Below are 22557 nucleotides of genomic sequence, written 5' to 3'. Positions count from 1 at the left end.
TTAGGTTTCATTAGTTCTTTAATATTTACTAAACATTTATGGAAAAAAGCAATGTTGTTTCTCTTCAGATGGATTCTTTACATTTAATGTCCACAATGTTTATTCCTTTCAGTCTTTACATTTCTCACACTGACTGGCAGTAAATTGGGCTGAAGTTGTTTCTGAACCAAAGCTGCTGCTGGTTCCTGGTGCTCTTTGATAGATCATGCACTGCCCCAGCAAGACGTTATCTTACCATCAACTGTGCCCATGACCCAGCAGGATCACCGGGGAATAACAATGATCCCAATCAGGGCCAGGGCCCTTTAACCACCCATTTACACCCTCAGCTCCCACAGAGGAGATCATTAACAGGCTGACTTGCCAGTAACAGTTTCCAGTTGACTTTGGCTTGTGTTTCCAGAATGAGAATTAAAAACCACTTCCATGGAAGATGCAGAAAGCCAGGGGTAGGCTGTAGTCAGTGGGACAAAATACAGGATCACAAAGTCTTTACAGATGATGTGGAAAATGGTATCACCACTCAGTAGCCCCTGGGAGGACACTGGGATGCTCTGGAAGAGCTGTCCCCAGCTCCAGGGACTGGCACAGCAAAACCCAGAACACAGAGCAACTCAGCTTGACCTGAGCTGAGCTTTACCTGAGCCCACCTGGCAGTGGGGCCCAGTTCCCCAGGAAGGAGGGCACAGCCCCTGGTGGAGGGCTCTGCCAGCAGGTGCCAACTGGAAGGATTTTCTCACTCACACCGTAACATATCTTATCTTGGACTAAGACATGAATAATATCCCAGTGTGACTCAAACCAGCTTGTGAGAGGCTGAATGTTTACATTTAAACCAAGAGAACAGAGCGAGCCTGGCATTCCATCTCCAGTGGGATTAAGAATGGGGCCGGGATTAAGGACACACTCCTGCTCCCAGATCCTGCCAGGCTGGCTGTTTATAACCAGCATTTTCCATTCCTTCAGCCAACCCCACTTGTGCTGCTGAGGGTGCCGAGCAGCCCTGCCAGCAGAGCCTGGCAACAGGAACTGCCAGGCACAGGTCAGCAAGGCAGGAGCAGCAGGAGCTGTTTGTGGGGTGGCTCTGGGCCAGGATCCCGAGCAGTGCTGACACCGCATCCCAGCTCTCACCTCCCTGCACGGGGAGCATCCCCCAGAGCTGGGACAGAGCCTGGGGGCGAGCACACGGGAGCACATGGACACACCGCTGGAAGCAGGAACCCTGTGCTGAGCTCCAGGCAGCAAGTCCAGGCTGAGGAATGAAAAATAAATTCCTTCCTGGAGTTTCCTGCACAGAGGCCAAGCCCCTTCACTGCCTTTGGTGGCTCCAGAGGTGGGAGCAGGTGGGATCCCATAGCAGAGTCCTGAGTCCTCACATGGGCAGGATGAGCTGGCTGGGTACTTTTTGCAGTCAGATGTTTTGCTGGAGCTACAAGGATTTTTCTTTTTTTTCTTTTTTTTTTTTTTTTTTAACACAGGAAGGGATTATCTGGGAATTCATGTTTCCCACCCCAGGCCTGGAGGTCAGCTGCAAAGGGAAGCTGGTGGCTGCAGCATGAGCAGAGGTGCAAAAAGCTTTATCTGTTTCTACCTATTTCTATATCCATGGGTAACTTGAATTTTCTTCCCTTTCCTTCCCAGCCACACAAGAGGAAAAGAGAAAAGCCCCTCTGAAAGTGCCACATCCACAGAGCCTATGATCCCCCAGGCCTCTCCAGCTGAGTGAACATTCCCTGCAGGCACCAGAGAACATCCTGGGGCACCCCCAGCACTGAGCCAGGCTGAGGAGCAGGGCTGGGACAGATGAGGCCCTTCCTGCCCCCTCCTGTCCTGGAGGTGACACTGCCAGCTCGGGCCATGACACATTTATCACATTTAACACATGGTAACACATTTACCCAGGCTCGGGCTGGGGTCACATCCAACACCACCTCCAGCGAGGGCAGCACAAACCCCACCCGAGGCTGGTGAACAGCCAGAGCTGGCAGCCAGCTCAGCCATCCGATCAGCAGCTCCATCTGCTTCTCTTCAAGGGAACCAGGTGTCCCCACTCTCCTGGCCCTGCTAAAGGCAGTTCCAGAGCACAGAGGAGCAGCAGTTCCCTGGTGGGACAGGGCAGTGGGGATGGAGCTGCTCTTCGCTCGCTGCTCACCCAGCCCAGGCACACGGAACTGCCGGCGGCGCAGGACAGAACTGGTTTCAGACACGCCCCGAGAGCAGGGTGGTGAGAGCTGCAGGAACAGGTAGGAGAGGAACGGCAGATTGTCCCGTGTGCCCAGCAGCCACAGCTGCCCCAGGCAGGGCACTGGGGGAGCCCCAGAACCTCCAGGGGATGCTGCAGGAGCACAGGGGGTGAGGAACACACGGGGCCTTGGAGCTGTCCTGGCTGGGACCATGCTGGGCTCATCCTTTACAGGCTGGTCTCACTGAGAAAGTTCCAGGCTCTATTTTTACCTCTAAAGTTTAAATAATTACAATTTTTATTTGCCTCTGCTGACCCCTTCCTTTCCCAGCAGCCACCTGAAAAACTCCACCAGTAAAAAAGGGGAATAAAAGCGTTTTCCTCTGTCACCAGTGGTTAACTCCAAGGACGCTGCTGCGCACAGGACATCAAACATCACAACTCTATTCCAGTCACGGCTCTGAGAGAATTTCATCTCTTTAGGCATATGAATGCTACAAAGGAAAAGAATGTTCATGTCATAAACATCACAAGCTATGAGGAATATAGATCTTTGGAGGGAAATGCATTCACGAGTTGTCATATCCCATAAACTGCACCAGGAGAACATTCCATAGTGTCCATTCCAACACAGAAATTACTGTACAATCTACCTTCTACTTTGCACCCCAAGCACTACAAGTGGTCAGTGAGGATATACAACAATTCTACAGAGAAATCACTCAACTGGATACAAAAATGGGCCCTTTGGGGGTTAAATAAGATTTTCAATAGTTGCACAATGCTACATTCATGCTACCAAGTTCACTGAATTGGGATTTGAGAAAGGAAGAACAGTTTGCCTGTCCCCAGTTAGGAGGTGAAAGGGTCAGAAAGGGAGAGAGTTTTGTGTCAGCATTTTAATCCTCCCACAATCATTTCCTTCTCCAGATAAAATGACTTTGTGCTTTCAGCGCACCTCTGGCTCCCACCTCTCACCGCAGAGCTGGTGGAAGCTCCAATGCTAAACAGTAATTGGCATGAATTTGGGATTCTTTTTCTTTTATATCTGGCATTTTCTTCCAAAAGCTACAGACTGGTGCCTGTTCTCCCCTTCACTGTAAGTCTGGCAAACCTGACTGAGTCCAGGGATGAGACGTGGCTACCAAAGCTCCCAGCCTAGGGGAGGCAACAGCCCACACCTGTCTGTGTGGCTTTCAGTGACTTTACCTCTCTCCACCCATTCCTCTCCTTACTGGATGTACATTATTTCTTCAAAAGTTTTGCTAAAAAACTGCTCTAAATGTAAAGGGTTCAGCAGTTCTAGCCAGAGGCCTGCTCCCCAAAATCACAACCACAGGTATGGCACAGGGAAAGGAGGACTCTACAGATCAGAACACCAAGTTCTCTTTGTAAGTAGTTAAAAGAAGATTTGTACATATGTTTTCCTTCACTTCACAGTCAACAAATCTGAGATACCAGGAAATCAGGAAAATAAGGTAATCCTTCCCTGTTACTTCCTTTGCTTGTAAAAGAAATAACTTGTGTCACGTCCCAGAATTGCCAGTGACCTACACAGACTCTATTTGTCCTCTGAAAGGACAGTAGAATGTGAAAAAAGCCCCATTCCCAAAACCAAAAAAGCACCCCCTTACCAAACAAAATAAATAGATTCCAAAAGGTACCATCAAATATCAAGTACAGACCTGGGCTCTCAGGCTGCTCTGACAGAGCTCAGGGTTTTCTCTGTCCTCCACAGGAAGGGGCTGAGCAGCTCAGACCAAGAAACAGGTCAGGGGAAAAGGGGTGGGTTATGCACAAACAACTGGCAATCAAGTGAACAAAGAGTCAAACTCATGCTCCAAGCCTGTGCTGTGTCCCTCCAGAAGCATTTCTCCCAAATGCCTCAGTGCTCAGCCCCCTCAGAGGGGTCTCCACACAGGAAGAGAGTTCCTCTCCCAACACACAGCAAAACACTGGCATGAACAATTAATTACCATGGCTATTAATTTCTAATTCATTTTTATACCAAAGTGAGCCTGACGGAGGTTTCCCAGCCAGGTCCCGTGTTTCTAACCTAAAGTATTTCAGCAAAACTAAAGTTCCATAGTTTTGCAAGCAGCAAAATAGAAAGTAATGAAGTTGTGGCTAACTGGAGGAGAACTACACATTTGTGAGAGCACGTACAGATAGTGCAGCACAGCTACTCTGAAAGGAACACAACCATTGCAGCAGACATGCAGAGTCTGCTAACTTATGTTAAAACCATGTTTGCTGGTGATTAAATATGTCTACAGAAGATATATTACCATTCTGAATATATTTTCAAGCAGACCAAAAATACCTCATCTATTGGTTATGGTGTGTTATTTTTAACTGATTAAATATCAGGAGGGATTTTACCCCCTCCCTCGCTATAAAAATTGCACTTATTTTCTATTAAACAAAACAAACAAACAAAAAAAGAAGATTTCAATTCTATATCCCAGTATATATTCACATGGAAATGGGATCATCTTGCTCTAAGCTTGCAGGAGTAGGTATAGCAGTCCTTGCTCTCCAGGACTCCCAGCACAGAAAGTCCCACCAGGACAACCCCCTGCTCCCTCTGTGCTCTGGTGACTTCTTCACTGTAGTGCATGGGTTAATACGGTTTGTGGTTTTTTTGTAAGAAAACCTGAGCTTCAAAAGTCTTTAAAAGGACCTGGAATCAAATCTGGCCCATTCTGACCCAAAACAGCTCAGTTCTGCCAGGAACTCCATCCTGTCCTCGTTTCACACAGCTCCTCCTGAGGCCCCACGGCTCGGACTGAGGCCAGCGAGGTGTCACTGTCACCCCCTTCCCTCCAGTCTCTCTTGGCCCAGGAGACTTTTCCTGCCGACACTTCGAGGGCTCCTCCTTCCCTCCCTTGAGCACTGCTGCCTCCCGTCGGGCTGTGAAGGGCTCCCTGTGCCAATAAATAAGTCTTTCTGCAATAAAGCATGACTTCTTGGACACTGGTGATGAGCTTCCTCTTGCAAAGTCTTCTCCAGCTCATAAAATGTCATCGTAATCCAACAGTTTGGAGTGCTGGCGGGTCTTCCAGAGGCGGTAAAGGCGGAAGTCAAAGTAAGTCTCAATCATTTGCTTACCTAGAAGTGAAACGAGGCAGAGGGGTCACACCCTGAAAGCAGCACGAGGGACAGGTGACAGAACACAGCAGCACAAACCCCCAGCCCAGCGGCGGGCACAGCGACCCATCCACGGCAAATGCTGACACTGGGCACGTGGAGGGGCCCGTGAGAGCCAAACATCTTTTTAGATCTCCTCAACCATGAACAGCTCCCTGTAATCCCTTGGCAGGGTTTGTCCCCGGGGACAGGAACTGAGCACAAAATCTGTCTCCAGACTTTGACCTCTCTGCTCTGAGGGCTGAGGGGAGCTAGGGGCTGTAGATGATCAGCCACAGCCTGCATGAGGCACAGGGACTTCAGAGGCTGTAAACCAAGAGTTAACTCCTTGTAAAGAAACACTAAAAATAATTAACACTGAAAATTCAAATTAAAAAAATACATTTTTTTAATGATCAGGCCATCACTGTCCTGCTCCTGCCTGTGCTCCCAGCAATGAGCTCACAGCACACACCAGTGCCAGCTGTGCCCCCCAGCCCCTCTGATTGAAGGGGGTCTCACAGGCAGCCAGGAGGTGCATTTGAAAACACAAGGGCAAACAACCCTGCACTCAGACAGGGCTCAAGGAGGGGATTTTCACTTGTGAGGACTGATTAAGATTAGTTTTAGATGACTTTGCAAAGGATTACGAGGGTACACTCTTAGCACGTCCCAGACCGATCAAGGGGATAAATTCAGACGTATCCTTCAGCCCAGCCTCCTGAAAGCTCAGCTGCTCTAATGCCTGCACACAGAACCCACTGCCTGGCCTGCTGAGCTGCCCATAAACCAAGGAATTTCCCTGCAAGCTGCTCCTGGACACATCCCAGCATGTTTGCTCCTGTGCAGGCACCCTGTGCACCTGAACTGATCATGCACAGGGAACTGAACAGCCTGGGCTGGAACTGGGGGAGCCTTAAGGTCCCTTCCAACCCAAACCAGTCTGTGACTGTGATTCTGCGAGCTCTGCCATTCTGTGAACTCTGCACAGTCGAGCACCAATGTGCTCAACTCCTGCACATTCCTGAGGGTGAAGGGAGGTAAGAAAAACCCATCAGTGCTGAGACCAGAGCTGTGGGCAGCAGAGAAGTGCCTACAGCTGAATCCCGCATGGTTTTATTGGCCAAGAACTACAGCAAAGATAAAACAACATGGGCAAATTCAGAATCTGTCACTTGTGAAACTGCACTGTGAATTACTGACATTGAACAGGAAAAATCCTGTAGCTTCTTGAAATATCTTGAGCTACAGGGGAAAAAAGGGAAACAGGCCAGCAGACTGAGCTGTAGAATGGCTCTGATGGGCCATATCCCAGTTGCTTACTGACACAACTGACTTGGTGCCAGTGGTTTGAGCTCTGGAGAAGAGACCCCAGCACACCTGGCTACAGAAAAGGTTCTGCTCCATGTGCACTTCCCCCACAGACTCCTCATGCCCTAGTAATGATGGATTCTCCTACACCCAGCCTGGAAAGCTGTCTCCTTTGCATTGCCAGGACCCTGGCAGAGGCCTCAGGCACAACTAACAGGGCATTTGAAATGTGAACACATGCAGGAACTGCAAGGGGAAAGCCGGGGCAGCAGCTGAACTACACAAGGTGGTTACAAGCTAAACAAAGACCACAGCAGGACTTAAGGGAGTCAAAACTGCTTTTTCATGAAGATGCCCCCCAAAGGTGGCAGACTGGTTAGCAAGGAGTGTGTGTGTATCTTTGTACAGGAAATAAATTACCTTGAGCTGATAGTTCAAGTGGAGACTCAAAGGCAACCCTATAAGGATTCATTAAGTTTTTCAGATTCTGAAATAGCTGAAAGGAAAACATACCAGAGTTAAGACCTGAAAACAATGATGACTCTTGAGCACCAAAATTGCCCATCTTTGTTCTGGAAAACTTTCCACCCACGTCCTTTAAAACATCTATCTCACCAGTAAATAAATAAACCAAGTGCTTTGAACAACTCCTCAAAGATTTCAGTTATTTGTCCTGCACATCACTAATCCTTCCATCTGTGCCCCATAGTCCAGAGGGTTCTCCCACTCACAGCTCCCACAGGACAGGACAGCAGCACGTTCCCAGCCAGCAGAAGAGGCAGGTTTAGAGCTCCCAGTGTGACTGTGGCCTCCCTGGGCCCAGCAGACATTCCAGGGGTGACCCACAGGCTCCTACCTTCTCCCCATTGGGGTTTCCAAGAACATAGCAGCCCATGATGTGGATGATATTTGGTTCAGGATTGACTTTACTCATCAGCCTGCTCAACCTCTTCCAGAAGCTGGAAAAAACAGAACACATCATTAAAAAAAAAAAAAAATCTCTCCCCATAGGCATGATTAATGCCAAGGATGTGTGCACACAACACTCAGACAGGGCCCACGGTTTGTGTCCTGGGCAGGAAACTGCTCAGGAAGAGCTATTGGATCCCAGACAAGGAAGAACAGGAGCAGAGCCAGGGCCTGAGGAGCAGGTCCAAGTCATGTGGCAGAGAAGGAAGAGCAGCTCATTGAGCCAAGGGAGCTCCAAGGTGAGGAGAAGGGAGCAAAGTCCCCCAGGAATGCTTCTGGAGTGACAGTTTCACCAAGCATCCCCTCCAGCTTCCTCTCTCCCATTTCTATCAACAACTGCCCTTTCTGAACACGAGGGTTATCAGTGCACTGGTTCAATTCCAGGGCATGAAATCAGCAGGGAACAGCTGGAGAGATTGTTCTGAGTGAGACAATACAGCCCAGGCAGCTCCATGTCAGCCCGTGCTTGGTGCTCCTCACAGTCACCCCCCCCTTGATGTGTAGTGACTGTGACCAGGCACTTGGTGCCTGAGGGATGTGAAACACGACCCCCTGCCCTGGGCAGAGGGCTGGAGCAACTTTGGGGGGCTCTAAAGCCCAGAAATTCCTCCATGGGTGTCCCAACCAGACTTCAGCCTCAGCTTTCCTCAGCACTGCCTCCCAGAAGCACACAAGCTGGATGGAGAAATTCACTTCCAAGCTCCTCAACTTTTAGCTGTGTGTTCACAGCTTTCTGCAGATCCCTGATTTATCAGCTTGGGAGCAGCTATGCCTGGGATGTGCTCAGAATCGTGGATGTGCACACGTGCTGGAGAATTCCACAGCCAGTGTTTGTGCCAGAGCATGAGATTGCTGAGCAGATGTTGATTTTAATACTCAGTTCTCATGCCAACAAAAAGTTGTGTAGGAACAGGTTGGTGTACATCCTCTCCCCCACAGCCAGGCACTGTTAGCCAAGCAAGTTTGAGCCAGCACAAGCGAGTAGGCAGCAAAGCAGGCAAAGCTTTACTCTCTGCAAGGAGCAGCAAAATTGCTCAGCACTCCCAGCCGAAGGCTGGCATGTTAGTGAAAAGCCTCCTCAGTAACAGACTGGACTTTGAGCAGGCTTTGCAGAGACAAATTCCATTTCCCCCCGGCCAGAGTCAGCTGTGGGGGAACACCCTGGATTTCTGCCATGGCCACCAGCTTAGCAATGGTATCACAGCACCAGAGGCTCGAAGTGCACGTTCTCATTTCTGGTCAGCAAGGCTGTTTTTAGTAGAAGAAGTATCTTTTTTCCGTCCTTTTTTGACAGTCTCTATCCACAGAGACACTAAACAGAAAAAAGAATAAATCTCCTGGTGACAGGGCTGCAGCACTCCAGGGATGAGCTCAGCTCTGCCACCTTTGCTGTCACCCCTGAATGAAGTGTGAGCTGCTATTCAGTGCCTCCTCAGCCTCCTCATCCCCTGACAAAATCACCCCAGTTCCCTTCACTTCTCCTGCTCCACCATGTGCTGCAAACATTGAGCAAATCCAGCAGAGAAACCCCATGCAAGCCCCGAGCACAGCACAGCCACTCACAGGATCAGATCTTCCTCCTTCTCCACTTTGGCGAAAGTGGCGACTTTGTTCTTTAACAAGTATAAGTGCCCGGGGCCTCCCTGCAAGAGACAGACAGACAGACAGATGGAAACCCCTTTGCACAGACCCCGAGGAAACAAACCCTGGATGCGTTTCCTGTCCTGCCCAGCCATTCCCAGAAGTGCCACAAGGGAGCAGAGCAGGCCTGCACTGCGGACACGCTCAGGGCAGTGTGCTGGGGGCTGGATTCCATGGCTTTTGCTGTTCTGTGCCCACATCACTCTAGAAAGGCACAAAAATAGATTTAAACCGCCATTGTGGGTGGCTGGAGAGTAATAGGGAAGCCAAGAAAGCCCCTGTCACTTGGTGATGCTGGGGGTGGGCAGAGGAGCAGCTGAGCACAGCAGGGAGCGCAGGCAAGGGCTGGCACCGCAGAGAACTGGGCAGCAGGAGGCACGAACAGACTGACACAGCACCGGGAACGTTAAAAGTCACAACCTCCAGGTCAGTGTGCAGCAAAGCTGCTCCTCTGCAGCACTGGGCACATGGAGGGAGTTATGTCAGGTCACCTCCCTCACTTCTCATGGCACATCTGCTGGGGAAGTCCACAGCTGACCACCACCAGGAACAGCAAACTTGGGAAGGAAATCCCCAGCAACTCCCAAATCCAGCAGGGCCTGGACTGTCCCAGCCACAGCTCCAGCCTGACCCTTCTCCTGCATCCTCTGGCTTCCAGCTCCCTGCTGAGCCATCTGACCCAAAACACACACCACTGTCACTGTCACACTGAAGCTGGATGGAAACCATAACTATGTGTCGTGGTTTGAGAGGAAATGAGTTTTTGGGAGGTGGTAGTGGTCGAACCAATAGGTGCCCAGATGTGGATATTGGCACCTGGTTTGACCATTGAGGATATGGATCCGCCTCTGAGAACACAGGGGTTAAAAGCGAGAACTCACAGGATCTTGGCTCTCTTGGTTCCGGTGGATGGAAGAGTTCAGACCTCCCCTGCCCAGCTTCGGGCTGGGTGGGGGAGGGGGAAAGGGCCATGCGGCCGAAGGAGGTAGGCCGGAGCCATGGGCCGAAGACGGGAGGCGATGGCTTGGATAAGAGTGAGTTCCCCACAGAGACGGAGGGGTGGAGGAATTCAGAGAAGCAGCGGGCAGCCCCCCCTCCTCGAGAGAGAGAGAGAGAGAGTGAGAGAGAGGTGCCAGTGCTATCTTGGATGTGATAGCACCGGCCGGGCCGAGGCAATGGGAACCGTGCCCAATGAAGAGTGTGTAGCAGTGTGGGAGTTCAAGCTGAGCAGAGACTGTGATTTTAACTTCTGCGGAAGGTGGAAACTGGCAAATGCTGATCCTCAGTCGAAGGAGAGAGAGACGGATGAGAGGAAATATAAAAGGTGAGAGAGCGGTGCAAGTGAAGAACGACGGAGAGAAGCTGAGGAAATCCTAGGTGGGGGAGATGATAGAGTGGCTTTTGGCTGGACTCTTTCTTGTATAGCCATGAGCAGAATCAATACAGAGACTGCATGAGGCGGCGCCAAAGAAGTGATGGTGAGACTCGGCTGAAATATTGGGGGGGACTGGTGTCCCGAACAGGAGGAGGCGGCGCCAAGGAGTGATGTGAGCTGATGAGTAATGGTGAGACCCCTCGGGAAATATTGTGGTGTCCCAAAACAGTGAGAGACTGTCGTTCTCTTCTGGAACTGCATTCTTGAAAGGGAAACCCTAAAAGCAGCTCTGGTCCATGTGCAGTGGTGAGAGCACTGAACATGGAAGGAAGAAGTCACGACGTGCAGTTGTTGAGTGACGGGGATTGGCCTGTGGCACAAAGGGGGGCTCTTCTCTCCTTGATGAAATGAGAAGTGATTGTCGGAAGGGTGGAGATGGACTGTGTTGATTATTTGAAGAGTGATGGACTGAGGAGAGATCTAAAGTTTTGTGTCATTCTGTGAGAATTGAGTGGGGGGAGGAGGAATGTTTGCAAGGTTTCCATTCTGCTCTGTGTGTTCATTGTTGTATAAGTGTGTGATAATAAAGTTTTTTTCCCTTTTGTTTACAAGTGGAGGCCTGCTTTGCTCTGTCTCTGATCACATCTCACAGCAGACACCAGGGGAGGATGGGTTTTCATGGGGGCACTGGCATTGGGCCAGCGTCAAACCATGACACTATGGCACTGCAAGTGCTTCCTCCTGTCTCTGGAATCCTTTCTAGGTCAGTGCTGATGCTGGTTTGTCCGGGGTTCCTTGAGAGAATCAGCCCAGCTCTTGACTTGGCCTCACTAAATCAGATTTGATTTCCTCTGTCACAGCAGCTTGAGACTGCTCTATGTCTGGGAAATGGGAAGTGAAAGCTGTGCCTTGGAAGCTGACTTTAATGGAAGCTGACTTTGAATATTGGTTCCTCTATGTCACTTTCCCCACAGAAAATGATAAATTTGTAACAAATCGCCCAAGTGCTTAACAACTTTCATGTACCTGGCAAAATATTAGCATTTTCCAGATTTTGCAGCCTTTCCGATAAATGTTCAGCTTCTTCTCTATTTCCTCTGCAAAAAAAAACCCAACCAAACAAAACGTTGGAAAAGATGAACCACAGACAAAGGTCAAAAAATTAATCTCATTTCTTTACACTCAGTCCTGAGGGCAGGAAGCTGACCTCAGGGGTGCTCAGTACATGCCAAGGATGCTGTGGGAGCAGGAAATATCAGCAGGTGACAGGGCAGAGAAGGGATGGAACAGCACCAGACACTGCTCTGCAGTGACCACAGCTCTGGAGCAGCCCCAGCCTTCCTGGCCCTCTGTCACTGCTCCCACTCCCCACCACAGGTACAACGAACAGGCACCTGCTGTCCCATGCCTCAGTTTCCCTGCCACAAACAACGAGTTTAGCACAGAAAACAGACCAAAGAAGTGAGTGTTTATTACAGCAGCACACCCAAGAGCAGCCAGCTGACTGTCAAGGGTCACTGGGGTGACAAAAACACCTCTGTGAGTGGCAGCTGAAGCACAGGGCAGCCGAGTGACTTAAATATTGATGGTTACATTTGCAATGGGCAGGAGATAAGAAAAGGAGGTAAAACTCACGTACCCAGGATGTCATCAAACGTGGCATGTTCATGGTCCTGAGAACCAAGAGAGAAGACATATAAAGGATCACTGTCACTCCACCACCTCCCTAATAATCACACAATCCCATTCCAAGGATGCTTTAAGAGCACATTTACACCAAGTGATGGGTGCTGGTCACAGCAGCAGTAACCCTCACCCTAAATCACATTTCAGCACAGAAGCTGAAGACTGAACAGTCCATGAAGATCAAATCCACCCACAGGCTTGCAGCTGAAGCCTGCAGACACATCCAAAGCACAGACTGTCCCTCAGATGCAGTCAACATCAGCAATGCCTGTTTGGCTTGAGTTTTGCAGCCACTCTCTGGCTTTACCCCTGGCCAAGCTGGCTGACAAACAGCTGCTCTCCCAACACAGCTGCCTCTGCCACAGCAGGGTCAGCAGGACACTGAACAACCCTCCAAAGAAGAGAGACAAGAGCAGCAAGGCTACACCCCAGCAGCACAGCCTGCTGCACACTGACAGTGGCCTGGCTGGGCTCTCAGGCCCACCTTCCCTTGCAAATTAGGTGATTAGAAAAAGAAACCTGTGACTTCTCACTGCTGTATCAGACACCTGCTCAGGCCAGACTCCCAGGGAAAAGTCAGAGTTAAATTAATGACTGACAGGGATGCCTCACTGCACGTGGGGTGACGGGGCTGATGGTTCACTGCTGAGCTCTGAGTGCTGCTTATCCCAAGGATGAGCATAAGGAGGAGCCCTAAGCCTGGCAATGCCTGTCCTGCCTTCCCTTGACGATCCTCCCACGCAGCTTGGCTGGGCCTGCAGAGCCCACATGTGCAATTTCCATCCCACCTGACAGCTCCACCTAGACATGAGCCCCCACAAAGCTACTCCAGACCCCAAAGCTGGGTTCAACACACCCCCAGCCCCTTCCTGATAGCTTTTCCAAATCATATCAGCATTTTGGAGTCACCCTAACAGGAACTAGGGAAATAAAAAAGTGTCTGTATGACTTGTGCTCTCATCACAGCAGAAGTAATTTACTTACATAGAGGATGGGGATGATGGAGGGGTCGTCCCTGCGGATAATTGTTGGGACATACTCTGCTTTGGGCACCTTGGAAGAAATGAGCTGCAAAGGGGGAAAAAGGTGCAACAGCATGAGGACAAGGCAATAGAGTCTGGACAGAAGCATGAAGGCCATAAAACAGTGCCTGTTCAGCTGGTCTCAGGTGTGACTCGAGGTAGCAGCTAACCCAGTCTATCCACATCCCAATGGGAAGTTTCCAGCCCAGAGCACCCCCAGGCCTGCCTAGTGCCCCTGAGTGTCACATGAGCACACAGCTCTGCCCTCAGGCTGCACGGGGCCCAGAACAGGCTGGAAAGGGGAGACTGGGATGCACAGAGGATGGAGCAGCTCGTGCACCACCATGGATTGCTGTATCCCAGTGAGGATCACTCCTGCAAAACCTGCTTTTGCTTAGGGAGTGTTCAGTGTCTGGTGGGACCTGCACAGGGTCCAGCCAAGGGCTGGCCCTGCACCAGGCACAGGACTGCAGGTGTCAGACAGTGCCTGACAACTGTGGCTGAAGCCTCAGCTGGCTCCAGCAGCAGCAGAGCCTGAACTCTGTTTGATTCCAGGCCCCTCAGTTCCTCGCTGTGGGAGCAGAGCTGGCAGTGGTGCTCAGGTCTCTATTTTCAGGGTTAACAAGCCTCAAGCTGACTTGGTTCTGTGTTGATGTCAGTCCTGCTCTGATTTGCACTACAGATCCCTCCTTCTAGTTTTCTTTCAATGCACTACCCCCAGCAACAACAGATCTGAGCCCGTGTCAAGTCTTGGTTCATCTCTGAGTGACCCTCACAGACACCTGAGGCTGTGCCTATACAACAGACTTCCCATGAAAATCCTGAGCTTAGCAGCACTGAAAGGACAGGCAGAGGACGAGCTGGAAACTCTCACCATTATTTTTGGTGGAATAAAGTCTTCTCCATCACATGCCATGGCTTCAAGTTCCTTTTCTGCTTCCCAGTTCAAGTCAAAGTCACCATCCAGAGTCCCGCAGGAATCCTGAAGGTCATGGCCTGCCAGAACACAGGGAGCATTACAAGGGCAGAGCAGCCCTCCCCACTCCATCCTGCCTTGGCAGCTTCCTCACAAGAGGTGCCATGACACTCGTGCTCTCTTGTCACCCATAGAGTGACAGACACCACTCTGGGGCTGGTGTCTTCAAACAGACAAACATGTAACAAATGAAGAGTGCACAGAGAGCTCACATCACATGTCACAGAACTTCATCACTCTCGCAGTCACCAAGCTTGGTTTTCAAATGCTAAGTCACAACAGTCACCCTGTCACTCCAGAATGGGGAAGGAGACAGAACACAGACAGACTCTCTACACTTCAGCACTGCCAGGCTGATAAGCAGAAGTCCAAAGACTTCAAAGCTGGTCTCCTTGTGGTAATTACTGCTCTGACTAGATCTTTTCAGGGATTATAAAGAAAATCTGACTTGCTGGTCAGACTGGTCCTGGCAGAGAAGTCTTAGAGCGTGCGTGAGGACAGCTGCAACAAACACAGTCATATTGCAACAGTAGACTTGAACTTGCTCTCCAAATCGACCTTACCTGTTGACCTTCAATGCCTCCTGGGGAAAAAAACATCTGGAAGGAATATAATTGACCATTAAAGGTTAAAAACAGAGATGGTTGCTGCACTGAGGAAAGAGAACCGAGGTGCCGCTGTTTGTGCCTTTGGGGATGTCCGAGTGTCGCTGGGCAGTGCCCGGAGCCTGTGTGAACCACGGCTTTCCTATGGCTTCTCCATGGCTTCTCCATGGCTTTTCCATCTGCCTCCGGGCAGCTGAGGGAGCAGGGAGGAGTCAGACTGCCAAACAACACGGTCATGTTGTGAACCTGGCCTTTCATATACCTCCCCTTGCAACCTGGGTCTTCTACAGCTAGCAGGGCCAGATCTTGTGCTTACCTGGTAGATCAGGTCATTTCATTAATGAAATTCACTTCAACATGGGCAAACTCATATCCACCAAGCTCCTGCCTACAGGCTTGCAATAAAATCTGTGTAAAACAGCCATTCCCTTTATAAGAATACAGATGCTGGCATTCCTTCCTGTAAATGAACACAACAGCATCTCAGTCCCCTCAAGCAGAACATGGCAGCATTACTGGGGATTCCCAGAGGGATTCCTGGCAGCCCAAATGAAGATCAGATTGCCCCAAGCTATCACCTGTGCAGGAAATCAAAGCTCCATCTCATCAGCTGTGTTCTTGAGCTATTCCAGGCTAGGAAAGAGCTCAGAAGGGGCTCCTGCATGGGAAGCCACATTAGCCCCACTATGGTGAAAGGCAGCCTTGGACTGGTGAGTTTCCAGAGAGGTTGTTTGGTGCCAAGAGGATAAGGGATGATGGGAACAGAGGGCTGTAAGAGAGCTGTACCACTGGGTACCCTTTGGCAACTGCTCAATAATCTGAGGTTGGATGAGTGGTGCTCTACAAATAAATACAGGTACACACAGATGAACAGGTACATACACCTGGAGCGTTACCTGCTCCGATCTCAGGAAACTAAAAAAGGATCACAGACAGGACAGAGGGCACAGAGGAGTTACTCCAGTGGGACTCCAGTCAACAACTGCTGGAGGGTTTGCCCACAGGAGGAAGCTCAAAGGACTCAGAACTCACTTTCTCGAGAGTCATGGAAGGAATCAGCTTTGATGGGAGTCGGGTCACTCCAGGACCTGCTGAAGCTCCTCTCACGCCGTTCGGCAAATGCTAAAGGATAAAACCAGAGCACGACATTAACAGATCCCAAAGAGCCTCTGCTGCTGCCAGCAAACAAATCATCCAGCAGATTGCCACACATCACAGACTCCCATGGGCTGGTCCTTCCACTTGCCAAACGTGAGTCCCTTCCACACAGCAGAGACAAGTGCCCACTTGTGCAGAGGATGGACGTGGAACACAGAAAAAGGACAACACTTGATGGTCTCTCCTCAAATGCACACAGCTCAAACCTCAATTTAACCAAGGCCAGTCCAGTGTCCCAGTGTAAGCGCTCAGATCCCAAGGCCTCACAGAAATATGCACTGCAACACCTGCATGGCCAGAAGGCAGCTGTAGTGCTCCAGGAAGTTCTCCCTTCATGTTCTACTGGCATCCCAGTCAGAGCTGGACCAAACAGCAGGGAGGGGATGTCTCTGGAAAGCTCATGCTTTCTACATTTTGTTCAAAAGAGGAAATCCTTCAGCCTTTGCTTGCCTGCACTCTTGTGAGCACTACTCATGGCTTTTTTTCCTCCCAAGGAGTGTTGTATTGTTTGCACTGGCATTTCCCAAGCACAAACCAGGGAGCTTGGCTCAGACAGCTGCACCGCAGGCAAATTCCTGGGAACTGGCAACCACCACGTCTGACTTGGCAAGCCCATGTGAGAGCCATTATGCCAGGATTAACAGCCACTTATGGGCACTAATACCTATTTCTGGTGGCAGACAGAGTGTGCAGCAGGGAACTGAGTAACAGCAGCACAGGAATTCACTGCAGATCAGCATCACAAGAGCAGCCTGCCCCCTGCTGAAGTGTGGCCAGAGTGGGCGTCTGGGGAGACAAACCATGTCTTCAGTTCTTCAGGTGATCTCTATCCTCAGCTTTCAGATAAACCCAGGCATTTAGCCACTGTGCACAGAAAGAAAGCTTTGAAAACATGACCCGAGAGTTCCTGAGGCAGAGGTACGCCTGAGTTTCATGGAGGCAAGCCCTGTCCACGTCAGGCAGTGCTAACTCAGATGCCAATGAAGACTCTGGAAAGGGCAAAGCTCTTTGCTGATCACTTCCCACAGCACATGAGAAAGGAAAGAATGCAAATTGAACTCAGCAGTGCTTTGCTGTGGGCACTCTGTACATGATGCCTGGCCAGGGGGTGGGAAGAACAAGATGCTTTCTCTTCTGGAGCAATCCTCAGCTCCTAGGAGCAGGTTATACCACTTTCACAGCACTAAGGGAGTCGCCCAACCAAGTTGTGGAGGATTACTGCCTTCACCAGGGAAAGGGAACTGCCATTTTGCAGGCCTAAGAGGTGATTTCTTTCCCAGTGAGGCATAACACTCCCTTGATTTGTCCCTTGCTCCAATCTCTTCTCTGATCCTCTTCTTTCTTCCTTCCACCAGGCAACTCTCTCCCAGGCCCGGCTGTGGAGATGACAGTGGGACAGGGCAGGAGGGGACAGCCAGCAGTCTGTGTGGCACATGGAGCCACAGCTGGTTACAGCTGCAGAGAGAGGCCAGGCAGCTCTGCTGGACTCGCAGCTCGGGTTCTCCTCACTGGCCTCCACCCCAGTGATCACCAAAATGCACACAGGGGACAAGGATGCTGTGGCTTTCCTTCCACGCCTTGCACCAGAGATGTTCCACAGCCACAGCAGAGGGTCCTTGGGAACAGCCTCCAGGCTGCTGCAGCCATCCACAATGTCCTGGACACTTGCAACCACCTGGCCTCCTTGTTTGTAGGGTCAAATGGCACCAACAGGTCAATTCCTCTCTCCAGCCCAAAGCCAGGTCCTTTCAATCCACATTTGCTTGTGACAGAATTCCCACAAACCCCACAAAGCCCAGCTCCTCACAGCCACACTTCCAGGTGCTCACTTACTTTGTGCTTTAACCCTTCGGCTCCCCACCATGCGGAGGTGCTTCCGAAAATTCCTGAAAGAAAGGCCAAACACAACCTTTGAGAAAGGTGACAAGAAGCAACACCTGGGCCCAGCAGGACTGTGAAAACAGGGAGGAAGAAAATAAAATGGGGATGATGGCATATTTTCTTCTGGGCATTCCAAAGCTGGAGACCAGGTCCCCAACCTGAAGTGATTTAGTGGTGGGGATGGTGATGTTCATTGAGCGGGGCTGTTCTGAGCTCCCTGGGCTGCTGGTACAGGGCAAGTGGGGTCCCAGAGGGCAGCCCCCAGCTCATGGCTGCTTTCCCTTTTCCCTGGTTAAGCTTCACCTGTGCTGTATTTGCTGAGGACACCCACTGCTGCCCGTGCTGGCAGTGTTCCCTCTTTTCCTGGTAAAGAGCAGTAACTGCTCCCCTCTCCAGCAGAATGTGGGGTGCCCAGGCTCTGCACACTCGTGGCTGTGCTCATTCCCAAACACAGCAGCTCCTAAACCCCTCCCGTGCTGTTGGTAACCATGCAGCTCGTGCTGCTCTCCAGGCACAACTGGGGAGGACCAAAGCACTTTCTCCCTCCTTGCACAGCAGAGTTCAGTGATGCTGCCTGTCTCCATGGGCCTGCTCTCCCCGTGTGCTGCCCTGCCCTGGCCTCACAGGCAGGTCCAGAGGGGCTGCAGAGCACACAGCTCCAGGGGAAAGCCCCGGGGAGCAGCTACAGCCCAGAGTCAGGTCTGTGTGAAACAGAATGTCCTGGCCACTCCCCAGAGGCCGTGGCAAAGGGACTCTGTCCAGCCCCTCCGAGTACAAGGGACCAGCTTCTCTCAGTTTCTCATCACTCACGAGGCAAGAACAGAACAGGAACAAACAGGACACCAGAAGAGACAGGGAGAAGCAGCATCAAGAGCAGTGTCACCTCTCCATGAAGCCTATTTAGTGACTGTGGCTTTACCCCACAGTGCAGCCCCAGGACAGAGAGCCCATGCACTGGGCACCCTGGAGTGGGGGAGCCTTCCTGGATTCCTTGTGGCCTCCAACACACAGGGCAAACACCAGGCAACAGACACCACAGCTGGTGAAAGGGGTAAGTCACAAGTTGTCTGGCTCACACGCAGGTTAGCGGGATGAGTAAGGACATGGTCCAACCATGCAGATGCTTTAGCAAACTGACTGGACCAAAGGACACTTCGACACTTCCAGCACTGACAAGAAGTTGTTCAGAGAAACTGGGATACATCTGCTCCTGTCCAGGAGATCCACACAAACACAGTCCTCATGGGAGAGCGCTGCACCCACGTCACCTCCTGCACTTCCCCTCTTTGGCCTGGGAGCCCTTGCTGTCATCAGGCTCCAAATTCAGCAAGAAGCAAAACCAGCAGCTGGGAGCAGCATTATTCCACGCCAAACTTCTGTCTACACTCGGGCTATAAATGTTTCCCAAAGATTTATTTTGTCTCTACTTGGGTACATGAAGATTCACTGCTGTGGATATGACAAGTGCCCCTTTAGACACATCCCTGGCCTGGCTCTTTGTACAAAGCCTTCTGGGATGCACCATCACTGACAACTGGGTCTGTCTTACAGCACATTTGATTAAAATCCAAATAAATACAACATTTTAAAGGAACCAGGGCTGTTCTTTACACAAAAAAAGTCTCAGACACATGTTATATGGAAATCTTTATGGTCTGTTGTGAGCCTGAGATCATACCAGACACTAAGCACCATTGTTATTTGCCCAAGGCCACTGTCACATCCTTTGGGCTTTTGGCATTTTGGAGTAAAACCTGCTTTTCTTCTAAATGCTCAGCAGTCCTCTCCACAGAGGAGTTTCTTCAGACCCTTGGGGAAGAGGGGTAAAGCAGCCTTTGCCATAGAATAAGGCTGCTCCCAGCTGCCTGGACAGCTTGGGCTCTCCCTTGAGAGACTAAATACCATCTCCTAAACTCTGCTGAGAGCAGCTCCAAGGAGAATCCAGCTGTTCAAAGTTAATCACTGCACGAAACACTCACAGAATGGGACAGAGGCCTTTTGCTCCATCTATTTTCTTCTAGAAAAAACAGCCCTTTGGAAAAGAAGTGCCAGTCTGGGACTGCCTCCTAATGTGGCCATGCTGTGAACACCTAGATCCTTCTGAGGGCTTCTTGCAGCTGCCTGGCTCCTCAGGCTCCTCTGTGCCTGCATGTCAGCATGACAGGCCCTGGGAAAGCTGCAACCAGCTCTGTCAGCAGTGGGGCTCCCCAAACCTGCCCAGCTTTCCTGCCTGGCTCCTGCAACTGCACCCAGGAACCCTGTGACACTTGATCCCTTCACCCATCATGACACAACCAGAATCCCTCAAGTTGCAGCAATGAAATCTCCTTACCATTCCCCTTTCTGAACAGCTCTCCTCCAGCGTGCCTCATGATCTGCATGACTCCATGGCACCTCCAGGGTAGCCCTCCCAGCCAGAGGGGCTCCAAGACACTGCAGTCCCACTCCACACCCTGCAGCTCTGCCTGCAGTGGGTCACCACACTCTGCCCAGAAGTCTTTTCACCACCCAAACTCCTGGCAGCAGCTCTTACACTGCCCTCTCCGGCTGCTCCTGCAGTGGGCAAAGCTCTGGGCATCCCTCACTCCACAGGCAGCATCCCTGTGGCCACACCACACAATCCAGCCTCCCTGGACACCAGGACAGCACTGAAGGGGCTGTGTGAGAACAGCTGAACCCTGAAACACCCACCAAGGGCTGCACAACAAACACCCAAACTCACAGTAGGGTTCTCCTCGCTCCTCTGCAGGACAGAGCTGAGCTCTGCCAGCAATCCCTGCAGCCAGAGACCCTCCACTGCTGTCCCACCTCCTCTCTGGGACACAGCAGCCACAGCCAGGCTCCCTGCCCTGCCAGCCTGCAGTGTGCACAGCAGGAGAAGGACATGGCTCGGGTGAGTCCATCCTCTCTCCTGACTGCACAGCCCCACCAAGGTTCACAACTGCTCCTGTACTCACAAGCCATTTTCTAACCAAGACTTGCCTCTGCCTAACAAATTCTGAGAAATCTCTCTTTTTAAAGATACACTGTCTATTTGTTTAGAGTGTCTTTAGTTTGGATTTTTATTTCTCTTTGTTATTGATGAAAGAAACCTCACCATTCTGAAGTTGCTATTAAAAAATATTGCCTGGCAATTTCTCAGTTAAGAAAGCCTGATGTTTTTCTCCTACTTGGTTTTGAAACTTGGTTTTTTTGTGCTGAAGTGATCATGGTAGTTTTAAACCAATTACACAGATACTGTGTTATCCTTTTTAGTAGGCTGCCACAACTCTTGGCACATTTAAAAAACCAAACCAGCTCTGATTCCTACTGTGAGTAAACGATGTGCTATAGGAAGCCTGCAGAAGGAAACCAGGCCTTTCTGTGATACCTGGACAAGGAATCAGTCCCCATCCACTTTTATTTCCCTTCTATTATTGAGAAAAAAAATACTTTAAAATAGACTTCTGGTCACTAGAGATGTCAATTTTGCCTAGGTCTCAGATTTTTGAGGTGCAATTGTACATGCAGCATTGGCACATACACTATTAATCTAACCTCAAATTCCTGCCTGTGGCAAGGGAGGTGGAACTAAATCATAATTTAGGTTTCTTCCAATTCAAGCCATTCTGTGATGATACAAAATTCCAAACTGGAATGGGTAAATTGCATCTTTAATTTTTTAAGTATGTATTTTTCTGCCTGAGGCACAGATCATGTGGAATGCTAAAAGAAACTTGACAGTGTTCTTTAAGAAGATGGAGATCAGCTATCCTGAGCATCATTCACCTCCACAACTCCAGCAGAGCCACTGTCAGTGTCCCCAGGACAGCACAGAGACAGGGACAGCCACAGTCAACGCCACCAGGGTTCAGCAGTGACCCCAAGGGCCCATGCAACACCAGGTCACAGCTGTGGGGGACGGGCCCTACCTCTGGATAAGAGCTGCAGAATCATTCTCTCGTTTCCGTCTCTTCCTCTCTGCGTAGCCCCTGAACGCCCTGGGAAACCATTTCAAGCCATTAACCAAGTCCACAGCTTGGAAGTGGAGAGGACAAGGGACACACAGAGGGAAGCTCTGGGCAGACAACAGAGGCTGAGCTGCCCAGGGGGCCGGGCAGCGCCGCATGTGGGTCAGGGCACTCAAGACCACAGCTTCTCACTCCCCTGGGCTGCTCCTCAAACATCAGAACGCGGCCCAAAGGAGCAACCACCATCCCTGGGCTGCTCCTCAAACATCAGAACGTGGCCCAAAGGAGCAACCACCATCCCTGGGCTGCTCCTCAAACATCAGAACGTGGCCCAAAGGAGCAACCACCATCCCTGCTCTGCAGAAAGGACCTGGGAGCTGCAGCCACACCCCCTCTGCCCACCAGCATCCAGAGGGACAAAGTGTGCCAGTGACGAAGGGCTGCACTCGGAGGATGAGGATGGTTTGGTGGGATCCATGTAGGCCTACCAGGTGTAGCCACCTAACCTCCTGCCAGCTGACAGACAGCCCTCGGCACAGGGAAAGCACAAGTGAATATGATGGACAGGAGAGGAGAGTTTAGCCAGGACACCAACAGACAAGGAAATAAAAAAAATAAGATTATACTTACGAGATGCTAGAGATTCCAGGAGATGCAGGGGAAAAGAGAGAA

General features: G+C 50.7%; 1 protein-coding gene across 7 annotated transcripts in view; it reads right to left on the bottom strand.

The window, feature by feature from the left end:
- Window positions 1-1438: 1438 nt before the first annotated feature.
- Window positions 1439-22557, bottom strand: part of NSMF (NMDA receptor synaptonuclear signaling and neuronal migration factor) — a 48720-nt gene continuing 27601 nt past the window's right edge. Inside the window, exons 5-16 of one of the 7 annotated variants that reach the window (XM_038156356.1) lie at window positions 22516-22521; window positions 21847-21915; window positions 17888-17940; window positions 15929-16018; window positions 14190-14311; window positions 13278-13361; window positions 12247-12280; window positions 11634-11704; window positions 9155-9234; window positions 7479-7581; window positions 7043-7118; window positions 1439-5293 (exon numbers count right to left, since the gene is read on the bottom strand). In XM_038156356.1, coding sequence (XP_038012284.1) covers window positions 5196-5293; window positions 7043-7118; window positions 7479-7581; window positions 9155-9234; window positions 11634-11704; window positions 12247-12280; window positions 13278-13361; window positions 14190-14311; window positions 15929-16018; window positions 17888-17940; window positions 21847-21915; window positions 22516-22521 — 886 coding nt within the window. In that variant the 3' untranslated portion in view covers window positions 1439-5195. The remainder of the gene's footprint in view (window positions 5294-7042; window positions 7119-7478; window positions 7582-9154; window positions 9235-11633; window positions 11705-12246; window positions 12281-13277; window positions 13362-14189; window positions 14312-15928; window positions 16019-17887; window positions 17941-21846; window positions 21916-22515; window positions 22522-22557) is intronic. The other 6 variants (XM_038156360.1, XM_038156358.1, XM_038156357.1 and 3 more) reach the window with 6 other exon arrangements.

The sequence above is a fragment of the Motacilla alba genome, chromosome 17 (genome assembly GCF_015832195.1).
Source record: "Motacilla alba alba isolate MOTALB_02 chromosome 17, Motacilla_alba_V1.0_pri, whole genome shotgun sequence".
Taxonomy (NCBI): Eukaryota; Metazoa; Chordata; class Aves; order Passeriformes; family Motacillidae; genus Motacilla; species Motacilla alba.
The sequence above is the reverse complement of the archived record's forward strand: the minus strand, read 5'-3'. Positions and strand labels throughout refer to the sequence as shown.